This window comes from Typopeltis vanoorti, chromosome 2, assembly GCF_054136105.1.
Source record: "Typopeltis vanoorti isolate ZY-2024b chromosome 2, IOZ_Tvanoo_1.0, whole genome shotgun sequence".
In the NCBI taxonomy this organism is placed as follows: Eukaryota; Metazoa; Arthropoda; class Arachnida; order Uropygi; family Thelyphonidae; genus Typopeltis; species Typopeltis vanoorti.
Window position 1 is genome coordinate 138973292 of NC_143550.1, and position 16040 is coordinate 138989331.

Consider the following 16040-nt stretch of genomic DNA (forward strand, 5'->3'; position numbering starts at 1 on the left):
TAAGCCTTGTTTCTCGCTAGCTTAATGGACGATGAAATGAGTTCCTAAACTACAGATGACCAGCGCGTAGCTAGCGCCATCTATAGTAACGGTGTCTGACAAGATATAATCTCTTGGCTATAGCACTTGCCCGCGGGATGAAGTATGGATTATTTTAGGTACTCATCCCCAACGCACAAAGTGATAATCGTAGACATTCAACATATTTAAGCAATGAACATAGACTCGCTTTTTTTTTTAAATCCAAATCAACGCGTTCTTCGATTCTCTGACAAGTAAATAATATAAATGATAATCTGTGTTTCTTGAATAATCATCATTTGTATAGATTAACTCGCCCAAAAGCACATATCGCCAACCGTGATTATAATGCGCAATTAAATGAATATTGCTAAAAGTCTTTTATGTTAAAATTATCCTCAGAAAGGTACAAATTTAACAGGAATACATATGCTAAAAATAACTCAGCCAGTTAAACGACAGTTAACAAAGCTAATATATAATTATTAATTTATCTTAGAAATAATAACGAAACTTATGTTATGTTTAAAATTATATGTTTAAATTTTAAATATTTAAAAGCTTTTTCCTAAAATCGTAAGAAATATAATAAACCTTTAATTATTCTATATCATGATAATATAATTGAGGTACTTGCAATCAATCGACCGTGAGATGCGGTGATTGATTCATTCAATCCAATACCCTTGGAGGTAACGGATGGCAATGCTGTAGCCAATGAAGTTCTAACTGAGGCTCGGCTATTGCTGTTACCCTCCTGCCATGATCAGAGCTTTAATAGCTCAGCTCAGCTCAACAATCGATCGATTCATTCAATCCAATACCCTTGGAGGGTAACGGATGGCACTGCTGTAGCTAATGAAGTTCTAACTGAGGCTCGGCTATTGCTGTTACCCTCCTGCCATGATCAGAGCTTTAATTTAATAGCTCAATAACACCTTATCCCTACACTGTCCTCTACAGATAACGGGGAAGATGAAAGGCATTCTTGCTTCGCCCCTTTAAGCCAGTCCTTATAAGGATATATAAGGATAACAATTGATCCAGATTTGAGATTCGTGAGAAAAAAGTCCTTTTTAGGACTTCCAGGGTAACAATTAGCAATGCTGAACCAAGGAAGTAAACTGAGGTTCGGCTGTTGCTGTTATCCTGGGTGTGAGTTTTTGAGTTCGCTCCCTTAGGGTTTTTGCCTTAAGGGAGCACCTTGAGTCTCCGGGGAAGGTGTTCTCCGGCAGGGCCCGCTGAGGGGTTCTTGTCGGTGAATTATTTTCCTCGGAATTTGAGCGGTTCTGCTCAGGAGTCGGGGAGCCCATCGGGGTGCTAGGATGGGGCGGCCGACACTGAGTGGAACCAACGCTGAGCGGTTCTGCTTAAACGGGGAGCCCGTCGGGGTACTTGGACGGGGCGGCCGTCAATGAGTGGAACCAACGCTGAGACATGGACGGTCTTTCGCCCACTATGGAGTGGCCTAGAGATCGTCCGATTTTTTGAGATTTTACCCTTTACTTACTAATCAGGGTAACGGATGGCACTGCTGTAGCTAATGAAGTTCTAACTGAGGCTCGGCTATTGCTGTTACCCTCCTGCCATGATCAGAGCTTTAATTTAATAGCTCAATAACACCTTATCCCTACACTGTCCTCTACAGATAACGGGGAAGATGAAAAGCATTCTTGCTTCGCCCCTTTAAGCCAGTCCTTATAAGGATATAAGGATAACAATTGATCCAGATTTGAGATTCGTGAGAAAAAAGTCCTTTTTAGGACTTCCAGGGTAACAATTAGCAATGCTGAACCAAGGAAGTAAACTGAGGTTCGGCTGTTGCTGTTATCCTGGGTGTGAGTTTTTGAGTTCGCTCTCTTAAGGTTTTTGCCTTAAGGGAGCACTTTGAGTCTCCGGGGAAGGTGTTCTCCGGCACGGCCCGCTGAGGGGTTCTTGTCGGTGAATTATTTTCCTCGGAATTTGAGCGGTACTGCTCAGTGGTCGGGGAGCCCGTCACTGAGTGGAACCAACGCTGAGATATGGACGGTCTTTCGCCCACTATGGAGTGGCCTAGAGATCGTCCGATTTTTTGAGATTTTACCCTTTACTTACTAATCAGGGTAACAAATGGCAATGCTGTAGCCAATGAAGTTCTAACTGAGGCTCGGCTATTGCTGTTACCCTCCTGCCGTGATCGGAGCTTTAATAGCTCAATAACACCTTATACCTACACTGTCCTCTACAGATAACGGGGAAGATGAAAAGCATTCTTGCTTCGCCCCTTTAAGCCAGTCCTTATAAGGACTAACAATTGATCCAGCGAACAAACTAGAGATAGCTGTAGAAAAAAAAGGACTTTTTTCTCCGGCTATCTCTAGGGTAACAAATGGAAATGCTGTAGCCAATGAAGTTTTAACTGAGGCTCAGTTATTGCCGTTACCCAGCCATGACTAGAGCTTTTAGCTCAGTAACATCCATCCACACAGATTTTCTTCGTTCAGATGACCGGATAAAGAGTCAAGGACTCAGTCCATCTTCCAGTTCTTTTAAGAACTTTAAGAACAATTGATCCATCTCCCCAACGTGGTTGGGGAGGTGGATCAATCGACTGTGAGATGCGGTGATTGATTCATTCAATCCAATACCCTTGGAGGGTAATGGATGGTAGCCAATGAAGTTCTCACTGAGGCTTGGCTATTGCTGTTACCCTCCTGCCATGATCAGAGTTTTAATAGCTCAATGACACCTTATCCCTACACTGTCCTCTACAAATAACATTGAAGATAAAAAGCATTCTTCCTTCGCTGCTTTAAGGCAGTCCTTATAAGGACTATAAGAACAACACAGACGGAACTCAAGGTTCAAACCCATCCATCCACACAGATTTTCTTCATTCAGATGACGGGATAAAGAGTCAAGGACTCAGTCCATCTCCCAGTTCTTTTAAGAACAACACAGACCAGGTATATCCACTTTTGAATGCATATGCAACAAAATTCTCCTTTACAAATCGATAATCAGACCGCAACTAACTTACACCTCTCCAACCTGGGGTCACACAACTAAAAGCAACATCAACAGACTTCAGATAATACAGAATAAATGCCTAAGAATGGTATTTAATGGTTCATCAGAAACATCGTTACATTAAGAAGCCAATCTTCCAGACCAGATATTAAGACCTACATGACAGGCATTGCAGAGAAATTTTTCACAATCACTGATAATCAGCTAATTCGACAAGCAGCAGACTACAAACCCTCAGATCGTTTCAAACATAAAAAACCGAAATCCTCCATCGCAAGAGAAAGCTGATACAGCCTCAATGCTCTCAATGAGCGGGTAAATTACCCACAATAATCTCACAACCCACAAACTAAAATCCAGATGAAGGGATAAAGAGTCAAGGACTCAGTCCATCAGCCAATTAAGTTCAAAGTTCAACAACACAGACGACGACTCGTGACTCACGAGTCAAGACTAAAACTCAAACATTATCTATTTTTAGTAGATCGTCGTCTGTGTTGTACTATGCCTTCTTTTCAGCTAGTTACCAGATTTTATTTATTTATTTATTTATTTTTAATAATTTATATTTTTTCTCGAAAATTAGAATGTACGAACTTTAAAATGGTAATCCGCAGCGGGAAAGCTTAAAGTTCGAGTAGGCGTTTGCACAATTCAGAAGTTTTTATGACTTCTTGCAAATGAAATGGCTCGATCGACTGCAGGTTGAGCTTGAGAGACCAACGACCACTCCGGTCATTGACAATAGACCAGAGTCCCAAACTTTGTACTCACAATGTGGCTCATGTCATATTTAACTCAGGAAACAGCTGAGGAACAGAACGGGTTCTGCGAAATCAGAAGGAAAAATCAACGCAAGGAACCAGCATCAAACGAAACTGCAATCCCCGTGGAAGTAGAAACGAACCGACATAAGGAAAGAGTTCCTCTTAATCATCCTGCGAGATAACAGGAAGAACTTCTCAGAGACAGTAACCGACTACTGGTCACTCACTCACTAAACTTTTAGACAAAAAACCACACGTTCGATTTAAAAAGTGAAAAAAAAAAAAACCTTCATGGTGGCACTGCTCGGTATAACAGAATTCACCACTCAGGAAGTCACAAGAGACTTCTGAAACTGCGGACTAAACCTTATTAACGTTAGCAGTATGCTCCGAGCAGATAAATGGACAAAAAATATATGATCTAAAAATGGTGTGCGACCTGGCTATAAACCCAGAACCATTATCAATGAAGACATCAGCTGGATAATGCCACCGTTGTCAAAAATTCGCCAACTACGAGGGTGCAAGCAATGCTGGGCCACCGAAAAAATTACCAGAATAATTCCCCTCCTCACAATAAACCACCCAAGCACGTGCGCATATGTGGTCGCTTCAAAACTGGCGGAAAAAACTGAACCCCAACCCTCAACCAAATCCAGCAAAGGAAATTTCAGTCAGAACTCTGCAAACGAGTTTGTAAGGCATATGCAAACAATCCTTACTGCAGTAGTCGATGGTTAACAAACGTAGAAGGCCAAACTCTCTTCCGATTGTTTTCTGGAATGACATCGGTCTAGGAAACAAAATGCTCGAACTACAAAAATTTACGACACGCCATAGCGCTGAGTTATTCCTTGTAAACGAAACGTTACTCCCATATTTGTCAAGCTCAATATAGAACCCATCATTACCAACATAGAAATCACCGGAGTGGAGGTCCAAACCGCAAAGACGGGTCCCTGAAAATATTCTCCATATAGAACTCTCTCAACCAACAGTTCCTGGGAGCAGAACTTGACTGAAATTGTAGACATAAACGAAGCAGTGCTAGTAACAGGAGACCTGAACGTTAAGCGCACGACCTGGAACAGCAGAACTAGAAATCGAAACGCTAGAACCCTCAACGACTTTGCTGCCACCACGAACAATGTCATTACGCGACCTCTAAAACCCACTTGCTACAATGTGGCAGCACGTGCTGATGACATAGCGATGCTACAAAATATCGCGTCTCGATATCAAATAAGTGCGATGGACGACCTCAGCTTTCACCACAACCCAGTTTTATTCCAACTTGGCTCACAACAGGAAAATATCCCAGATCGAGTACCGTGAATCACAGTCGATGGCCCAGTTCCAACCATCGACTCAAAGAAAAAAAAAAAAAATGACGATTCAATTTTTAACTTGGAAAAGCAGATAACAGCTTCCACCGAAGATGTACAACGCACAAACTCTGACCGACTTCTGCATGAGATTAACAACCTGATCCATGAAAAGAACAGAGCCAGGCGCCAATACCACAGAACCCCACAAGCGCTCAATAAAGGAAGTTCGATATATGTTTGAAAACCATCGAATTCAATAGTGGGAGACAAAACTTCATTCCTAAAACACAGAAGAACAGATACTCTGGAAAATGACCAAAGTTGCACGCACAGTCCGTAAACCTCTCCCACCAACCCATGGTGAATGTGACCAGATTTACCATGATGAAGACAAAGTTGAAGCCAACCGACAACCTAGAGAAGCAATGTAGTCCAAATTACATTCATGCGGATCTAGACTTCATCAGTAAAGTGCACACACACACACACACACACACCTAGATACGTTGTACGCTAAAATGCACAGAGTACATAAACCCCATCCAATTAACATCATCTGCTAAGGAATATCAAATCATCACAAAACTTTAGAATAACAAAGCCCCAGGCCAGATGGAATTTCGGGGGAAAAATCATCAAACATCTGCTACATTAAGATATAATGCACATTGCTATTATTAATGCATTTTTTTCCCGGACGATGGAAATTAGGGCTATTACCTCTGCTTTTAGCTGTCCATGTGGCTGATATTCCACGCACAGTCGCCACCAGAATGCCTCTTTACACAGATGATACTTACAATAACGGTCCACTCCTTGCAACCGAGATTGGCAACAGGAAAACTGCAAAACGCAGTCTCAGAAATAGGACAAGTGTTCAAAAAAAAAAAAAAAATGGCGAATGGGTGTTAATGCATACAACATGAGCACTGCAATGCTATTCCCAAGAAGCCGAGTGTCTCCGGAGGGCGAAGTTGTCATGTTTGGCAATCCCAGTCCAATGGCAACCAGTAGCCAAATAATCAGAGGTAAAATTACATAAAGGGCTTTGATTTACAACTCATATCGATCATGTCTGCTCAAAAGCAAATAGGACAGCTATACCCGTTACTGAATCGTCGTAGCCGGTTGTGTACAGATCTTAAACTGCTTCTATACAATGAACATTCATTGTATATTTATACAATACAATGACCCGCGTGGGGTCACACGGCGCATTCAAACGTTACCAAACTACAGGCGATCCAAACAAATTTTACGAACAGCGTTCAACGCACTATGGTTCGTAAGAAACATGCAGCTTCACCGAGAAACCCCCTGAGATCAAAACTTTCCCATTCGAAAAGGCTGCAAAATATTTTGTAAATGCTGCTATCCTCCAGAACCCAATTAATCCACCAAGGGGTAGACTACAGTGAGTATGATCCTGCAAAACACAAACGTCCCCCACACTGAATAGGTAAGTTTTTTAAACTCACCCAGAAGCCCAAAATGAGTAAGCCAAAGGCTCGATAATATGTCAAGTCCGTTAATGTCTACGACCTAGCGAATAGAAAAATAGAAACAAGAAGGAAATGCACATCCTATAAATGGAATTTTCAAACCGTTTTCTATTTATTCGAAACACATACAGAGCTAGAGCTTTAAAGACATGAAATCTTTAGCTTATCCGAAAAGAAAAATTATATATATATTTTTCCAAATCATTGCGGGTCTTTCCAAGTGAGAGAATGAAAAATTCTTCTTTTCTTTTCTTTCTATTGCCTTATCCACAATCATAATATGCAGTTTTTACTTCCAGTGACAAATTCTTATCTTGGAAAATATTTTTCCCATTTAAAGAAAATTCAATGAGCTCTCTGTTCAAATCTTGCAGCAAAAGTTTTCCCATTTAAAATATTTTTATTTTAGATTACAAAACGATATTTTGATTACAATATGATTTCATTTTCATCTGTTTGCTAATATATAAATGTCAGATAATTTTTCCATAGCAACAGTTGCTAACGTTTACGTCATCAAAAAGAAATGAACAACGTTATTACCATTCTGCTACCGAATGGTTAAAATGCTGACCACAACGTTCAAGCGTTCTGTTCGCGTCCTACTTAATGCCAATTTAAATTGTTTAATAATAATAAAACAATAGTAGTAGTAGTAGTAGTAGTAGTAGTAGTAGTAGTAGTAGTAGTAGTAGTAGTAGTAATAATAATAATAATAATAATAATAATAATAATAGCTATATTGTATTGCGCCTGAAGGAATAGTTCTATTAAAAAAAATGAAAAAAATGTCTAGAAAAATATATAAATGAAATAAATACCATTGAAAAAAAAAACGCTGTATAATTTTTTAACGTAATATTTTTTTTCGTAAAATAATACATCCCAACAGTAATGGAATGTATTTATTTATTTTATTTTTTCTTCTTTTTCAGATCACCGCAGTTATTAGTTTGTGATATTATGATGAAATCGATGGATTTATATGTGGAACATTTTTTTCTAGGAAACTTATTTTATTTTTTTTTATTGAGTACGATAACCAGTTGCGAATATCTATTATACTCTCGTTCTAATTGCCTTATTTTTAGAATGGGGAAAATGAGGTGATTAAAAAACAACTTTGTAGAGAACCGGTTGTTAAATTTAAAGTGATAATTCCAAAGACAATACGCGCATATAAATAGACGAAAAAAGTACTGTTTTTTGATAATTAAGAGAAGCGAATGAAACAGTTATAATAAGAAAACATGGAACGCTTAGAACAGCAGAAAAACGCCCTGTTCGTGTATATGTCATTACATTGTCTATCTTACATTACATTGTCCTCTTTACTAATAAGGCAGTATAACTACTTGCACACACACACACACACACACACACACACACACAGAAAGCCAGAAACCGTCAATGAGGATCGCCTGGCGTCTTTTTTAATTAATTAATTATTATTATGTGAAACATACACACGAAAGGCAGTATCGATAGTGAGCTAAGGCTGACACAATCCGAGAATTAGAATTCTGTTCTAGAGACCAAATACCGAACTTTTTTTCAAGCCACTTCAGGCCTCCAGTACGCATGGAGATAATCGCCTACTTAAAAGACATTCACCTACTGGTTTGATACGCTATGCACTCTACCGATTAGGTTGATCTTTAAGCACCTGGCAATGAGAAAAGTAGAATATCCCCTCCCACTTATGGACCTCCCCCCATTCCGCGTGGTTTTGATTCCTGTTTCCACAGACGCAAGAACCCTTCCAATGTTTAGCAGGATAGATAGAAGAGGTAATGTAGGTAGTAGGAAGGATCTCTTGTGATTCCTTCGGCCTTCAGAACACACGCAATTTACAGACAAAAAAAATACTGTTGTTGTTGATGATCGGCGATAGATGGCGTTTATGCTAGTAGCGTCATAGTTGGAGTATTGAGTAGTAGTGAAAGAATGAAATGCATTTAGCGAAGTAGAGTAGTGTGCCCTCCCACGATGAGTCCTTGGACTTCCTAGAGGTGTCACGTAATAATAATAATAGTAATGTTAAGATTCATGTTTTTTTCCCATTAAAATAGCTCATATTTTGTCACTACTGTCCGTTCAAATATTGTAAAATCATTATGAAGAAGAGGTTGCCGCAATATCGTCTACTGTCATATGAGTTTTTTTTTTTTTTTATTTAAATATAACATCATATAAATATACCTTTGAATTATCAGGAGAACCAGTTTTTAAAGGCGTATATTCACATATAAATTCACATCACATATAAATTTCACTTTTGCAAAGTAAACTTCATCCCGAACAAATTATACAAACCAGGATTAAAACTCCATTTTTGGAACTGCATTTTATCAAAATAAGGTAATAGATTACCCACCTTCCGGATATCTTCTGGTATATCTTGCGAGTTTTCGCTCGCATTGTAATTGAGCACAGTGTCAAGAATATAAGCTCCCTGAAAATGTCCCTTTTTAGCTTGCAGAACTTGTGGTACTAGAAAACGGTGGACAAAATATCTACTGCCATAGCTTCCCTGGAAATAAAAAAAAAAAAAAAAAAAAAAAAAAATCGGTGTTAATTTTATACAAAACAAATACAAGTAAATTTACTGATCGTTTGCTAATTTCATATTCTCGTATGTTAATCATTACCGACTCTTCAAGGTCAAAGGCTACAAATATGATCGAGTTTGACAAGCTGCATTTATATTTCGATAGGATCCGAGCAATTTCTAGCATAGCCGCAATACCAGAACCATTGTCGTCAACGCCTGCAAGAAAAAAAAAAAAAAAAAAAATTGCTATTATAAAGAATTTAAAATGTTTCCTATTTAATAATATAAATAAGAACAATATACTCATATTATTTTTTTTAATCAGAATGTTAGTGTTCATTTTAAGTTTTTGCGTTTATAAAGATACTCACCACTTGTATCATTTACTGTATCATAATGAGCGCCTACGACAAGTATGCCATCTTGTGGCTGATCTCGATGCTTTCCTGGCAGTAAGGCTATTACATTTATACCTTCGGTCTCGTTAGTTTCCTCCTAAACAAATACAAATAATAAATATAAAATATAGAAGAATAATATACATTTTAAGTAAGCAATTTAAAGCTTCTAAACCGAGGATAAATAAAATTTTTGTCCCAACATTTTATCATTTATAAATATAATATTTATAAAATATAAAATATTTAGATATAAGATGAAATTGTTTAAATTCTGTTATTGAAGACGGAATAATGTCTCTATTTTGTAATATTACATTAGTTTATTGCTTGAGGTAAAGCACATTAAATACTAGCAGAGACGTGTGCTGCCATCTGTCGATGAAATAGAAAATTTAATAAGTTTTAAAAGAGGTAAACCGTGAGTAGACATAACTATATATTTAGAAAATTTAATGTTATATCAAAACATGCATAAGTACAAAAATATATACTGTTATATGGGAGTGATTTATCATTTTAACTAGTCATCTAAGATAAGCAGGGATGGGGAAAAATTAGGAGCATATAAACGGTGATTAGAGATTTTCAAGCGCCTGCAAGAAGGATCAAATAAGATCATCTGTTATTTTATATTTCTGAAGTAGCTTTCTTTTTCTATTTTTGAAAACAACAAAAATATTAATATAAAAGTTGAAAGTTTAAATAAAATAATTTATGTCTAATTCTCTGTTTAATTTTTAATTTTTTTTTATAAAAAGTAAAAATAATTTATACACCAAGTAATATCGAGGATATCTTTTTTATATTATTTTTTATTTTTATTTTTTTTATTTTTTACTAGAAAGCACTGAGTTTTTTCACTCATAGAATGCTCTTAGCAATTCACGTTTTTTTTTTTTTTGGCTTAATAATATGAATGGTCATACATATCATATTTGCTACCAGAATGAAATAAAGATAATAAAAGACGTGGCATTTGCATTGCAAAGATTAGCCCATGGTTCGTTGAACTTTCTGTCTGTTCTATTTAAGTCAGTCTGTGATCTTAGCTGGATTTAATGTCGAACTTAAATAGACTTTTATATATATATATATATATTTCGAAGCATGCCTTGCAGGTGGAATAAGCACGACTCGATTTGGCGTGCAATGCCATCGCAATTCTCATGTAAAGAACATATAAAAATCAAGGTCAGACGGCTTTCCTCTTAGTTTTCAAAAATAACTCATCGCTCAGGAAAATGATCTTACTGACCTCATAAGCGTTCTCTACCCTCTTGATCTGATGATAAATATTGGCCAGAAACGTGGTCTACCAATTTCACAAGAGAAGGGGGGGGGTTTGATTATTTAAGTTGTACGCTGACAATCTCGAGCTTTTATTAGAACTTAAATTTTGACAGTAAAAGCTTGACTTTATTGCCGGTCCGATCTGGTGTTTATTCCATATTATAAACACTACGCCCTTGATATGTTTATAGACAGAGTCTCTTGTAATTTGGATAAGCAGAAATAAACATCATCTTGTATCAACGGCTTGTATATCAAAGAACTTTGATGTTTTTATCTGTCCGAGAAACTTGTAATTTACTACTAGTTCTATGTCGGTGTAGTAATCTTCATGTAGACATTTTATCTTCTTTCATTTCTTTATGAATGCACGAGCATAATCATATGCGTGACAATTTACCGAGGGAAAGAATGAAGAACTGTAATTTTTTCCGAAGACAATCTACTAACACATAGCTGTATACAACACTAACCAATATAAAAAAACAGAGAGATCTTTAGCATAATTTATCTATTAAAATATATAAAATGCATTAAAAACCAACAATGTTAAATTAATACTATTTTTTTCAAAAATGTATATTAATTATAATTTAATATATTTGGAGAAAGCTCAAAATATCTTAAGTTTTTGTCTTAATTAAAAAAAAAATACTCCAACACCAAGTACTGGCTACAATATATTTTATTATAAGATACAGCGTATATATTTGCAATATTCAGAAGAGATCCCAGTCCTTTTTAGGACTTCCAGGGTAACAAATAGCAATGCTGAACCGAGGAAGTAAACTGAGGTTCGGCTGTTATCCTGGGTGTGAGTTTTTGAGTTCGCTCCCTTAGGGTTTTTGCCTTAAGGGAGCACCTTGAGTCTCCGGGGAAGGTGTTCTCCGGCAGGGCCCGCTGAGGGGTTCTTGTCGGTGAATTATTTTCCTCGGAATATGAGCGGTTCTGCTCAGGAGTCGGGGAGCCCGTTGGGGTGCTTGAACGGGGCGGCCGACACTGAGTGGAACCAACGCTGAGCGGTTCTGCTTAAACGGGGAGCCCGTCGGGGTGCTTGGACGGGGCGGCCGTCACTAAGTGGAACCAACGCTGAGACATGGACGGTCTTTCGCCCACTATGGAGTGGCCTAGAGATCGTCCGATTTTTTGAGATTTTACCCTTTACTTACTAATCAGTGTAACAATTAGCAATGCTGAACCGAGGAAGTAAACTGAGGTTCGGCTGTTGCTGTTATCCTGGGTGTGAGTTTTTGAGTTAGCTCCCTTAGGGTTTTTGCCTTAAGGGAGCACCTTGAGTCTCCGGGGAAGGTGTTCTCCGGCAGGGCCCGCTGAGGGGTTCTTGTCGGTGAATTATTTTCCTCGGAATTTGAGCGGTTCTGCTCAGGAGTCGGGGAGCCCATCGGGGTGCTAGGATGGGGCGGCCGACACTGAGTGGAACCAACGCTGAGCGGTTCTGCTTAAACGGGGAGCCCGTCGGGGTGCTTGGACGGGGCGGCCGTCAATGAGTGGAACCAACGCTGAGACATGGACGGTCTTTCGCCCACTATGGAGTGGCCTAGAGATCGTCCGATTTTTTGAGATTTTACCCTTTACTTACTAATCAGTGTAACAAATGGCAATGCTGTAGCCAATGAAGCTTTAACTAAGGCTCGGCTATTGCCGTTACCCAGCCATGACTAGAGCTTTTTAGCTCAATAACATTCCATCCACACAGATTTTCTTCATTCAGATGACGGGATAAAGAGTCAAGGACTCAGTCCATCCCCTAGTTCTTATAAGAACTTGCAATATTCAATATTCAATATATTCAATATATTGCAAATTCATTGCAAATGAATATATTTGCAATGAATTCATTCATTTGCAATTCAATATTCATTTGCAATATTCATTGCAAATGGCTGTTGTGTAGAAGCAGACTAGACTATAATATAATACATTTTATAATATTTATAATATATAATATAATACATTTTATAATATTTATAATATATAATATAATACATTTTAGACATAATGCGTCTTTTAACATTGTAGTGCGTACTTAACTTTCCCTTATTATATTATATTGCATTCATTGGATAGCCCTTCGGTAAGATAAGATATAATATAATATAACTAGGGGGGATCCGCCCCCCCCGACGCATACCCCCCCGAGTTCAGGACTGGTGTCGGTTCTTGAATTCTGATGACTCGAAAGGGGAGGGGTCCGTCCCCCTGGCGCCTATGGCGAACAACCCCCCGAGTTCCGGACTGGTAGGCCGGTTCTCCTTGAATTCTGATGACTCGAATTTTGAAAACTCGAAAGGGGGTTCCCCCCCGGGCGCCTGCCACGCCCAACACCCCGAGTTCCGGACTGGTAGGCCGATTCTCCTTGAATTCTGATGACTCGAATTTTGAAGACTCAAAAGGGGATTCCTCCCCCCAGTTCCGGACTGGTAGACCGGTTCTCATTGAATTCCGATGACTTGAATTTTGAAAACTCGAAAGGGGATTCTGCCCTTCCCTGGCGGCTCCCAACCACCCGAGTTCCGGACTGGTAGGCCAGTTCTCCTTGAATTCTGATGACTCGAATTTTGAAGACTCGACACTCAGGGTGGCCCTAGAGTTTCAAATAACTTGACAAGAAACGTGACACAAAAAGGCTTATCATTTTATATTATAGAGTAGATATAATAAAGCTATGCCCTTTCAACAATAAGTTAGTAATGAATCACAAGCAATCGTGATCCTCACGGGATTCGAACCCGCTGCCTCTTGACTGGAGAACGAATATACTAACCAGGTCAGAGGTATGGCGATAGCTTTCTACATTTTTTTTTTTTTTTTAATGTCCATCCTACTGTTCCAAACACACAACATTCGATGATCCTCCCCTTTTGGGTTATTCGCATCAAAGACGTCAAAAGAATCTTATACTGATACCATAAAAGTGGTTCTGATTATATTTATCCGATATTAATGGAATAATAGACTATAAGAAGGCAACATGAACACACCTTCAGACAGTCTATTATTCCGTTAATATTTATCCCGCAGGTTATAAATTAGCCCATAGTTTAACCTACTTGTAGGAAGGACTACAAATCCTTACCATCATATTGGGTGAAGATTGAACTGCAAATCCAATCCATTGTTGACCTTGCACAACAAAAACCAAGAACCTTTCCGAATATAAAGGTACAGAACATTAAATATTCTGATTTTTAAATCATTTTAAGTGGATTTTGTTAGCCTTCTTAATTTTAATGCTATCAAAACTCAATCCTGTCTTATTTCTTAAAAAAATTAAGCCTTTTCTTCCAGTTTTACTTTCCACATCTCTACGAACAAGATTTCATTTCTTTGGATAAATCTTTCTTGCCATAAACTTAGTAGAAATATTACGTCCAAAATCGAAGAAATTTTATTTTATTTTTCTTTCTCTCAAGACGATGCTTTATCTCAGGAAATACTAGTAATTCTACACGAATCGTAAACAAATCCTTTCAACTACTGAATACCTTTCACGCTCTTGGAGTGGTGCTCCCAAGGAGATCCGTGAAACCATTGGACTCGACAAACAAGTGCGAGAATAATTAGACTGATTAAGAACTTTCTCTCTCTCTCTCTCTCTTCAACTCCTATTTCTATTTTTCATTCCTCTTCCTACTTCCTTCTTTCACACATACACATCAGCTACATTTCTTTCCTTCTTTTTTAGTTTGCTTTTCTTCCGTGACATATTTCTTGTTTCAGATGTGTTTCTAATACGAAAGCTCACCGAGTGGAACTACTACAAACCGAGTGTGAATAGGACTGCTTTCCCGAAACATAAAAATCGCAAAATGCTATTTTTAGTGTTCGCGAATGGTTCGTTATGTTCGCTATAAATCATTCCCTCGAGTTTTGCCGGAACACGAATCCGCAGGGATGCCCTAAATATGAACACTACGACTCGTATTAATCCTTCAGAGAGTTGAATGATCGTAGCATTCGGGTTTTGAACACACACACACACACACACACACACACACACACACACACACACACACACACACACACACACACACACACACACACACACACACACACACACACACACACACACACACAAAAAAAACATTCTTAACTATAATTCTACAAAAATCTATTGAATGTTTTCCTTAGCATTCGCTCCGCTCCACATGAAGATCGTACAGGAAGCGTTTCACCCCCCCCCCCCCACTCCCCATCTTTCTCCCAAATGTTTTGCTCTGGTTGCTTGATATAAAGAAGTTACGGTCTCATCCAGGACACGTGAACGCCGCATTTGAAAAATAAAAAACATATTTTAAAACGATAAAACAAATAATTGTACTTAAGAATAATTAATACTCCACTAATGATGTTCTGTCCTTTTTATCCACTGCATCCATGGATGGATGAAGTTATTGAAAACAGAATTCCATTATTTCATCAGAGATTCATTTTCTGTGGGATTTTATTTATTGGCTGTCTTAAGTGGGCGAAATAACATCGGCTAAAGGAGAATTCTAGCAAAGTTGCAGTTCTGTTCATTGATGGCAAACAAATTTACTTTTTAGCTGCACTTTTGGATCAATATTTGTCCGCCCTACTCTTCTGAAAGACGTTTCAGTCTTTTTCTATGTCTTTATTTCTCTCTCTGAGTAGGTGCATTTAAATCCTTTCATTGCCACACAGATGCCTTCTAACTACCGCTCTAACCTGTCAACTTTAGACTTAAAGTGCGTCTTTCTGTAAGGTAGTGTAAAAGCAAACAAACTAAGGGAAAAGTTAGCATTCAACCGAAAACGGCACAAGTGGGGTTGTGCGGAAACAGCAGCGCGACAACAAGGATGAGTTTATGAGTTTAAAGACCTGGAAAGACACATCAGAGGAAGTTGACCGCTGACGAAAAGGCTCCCTGATCGCCGATGTTAAATCTTGTGTTCCGTTTCTCTAACAACGATGTGCACGCATTACTCCCCCCCCCATCTTCCCCCCAAACACGTGTACGTAAATAGCTTCTTAAACCAGCTGTATACATTCCATAAATTCAGTAAAGTTCCAGAGGACCCTCATTATCCCTAAACAATGTCAGCTTTTCCTCCTAAATGTCCTCCATCTACGGTGTATAATTCACGATGAAATGAAGGAATGTTTTCTATAATTTCAAAAAAAAAAAG

The 16040-nt window shown here is 38.3% G+C and overlaps 1 protein-coding gene across 1 annotated transcript in view; it reads right to left on the minus strand.

The window, feature by feature from the left end:
- The window catches only part of LOC150109466 (uncharacterized), a 32615-nt gene that overhangs the window by 12223 nt on the left and 4352 nt on the right, over window positions 1–16040 (minus strand). Inside the window, exons 2-4 of the mRNA XM_090408447.1 lie at window positions 9553–9676; window positions 9279–9397; window positions 9005–9160 (exon numbers count right to left, since the gene is read on the minus strand). Of these exons, the coding sequence (XP_090264573.1) occupies window positions 9005–9160; window positions 9279–9397; window positions 9553–9676 (399 nt within the window). The remainder of the gene's footprint in view (window positions 1–9004; window positions 9161–9278; window positions 9398–9552; window positions 9677–16040) is intronic.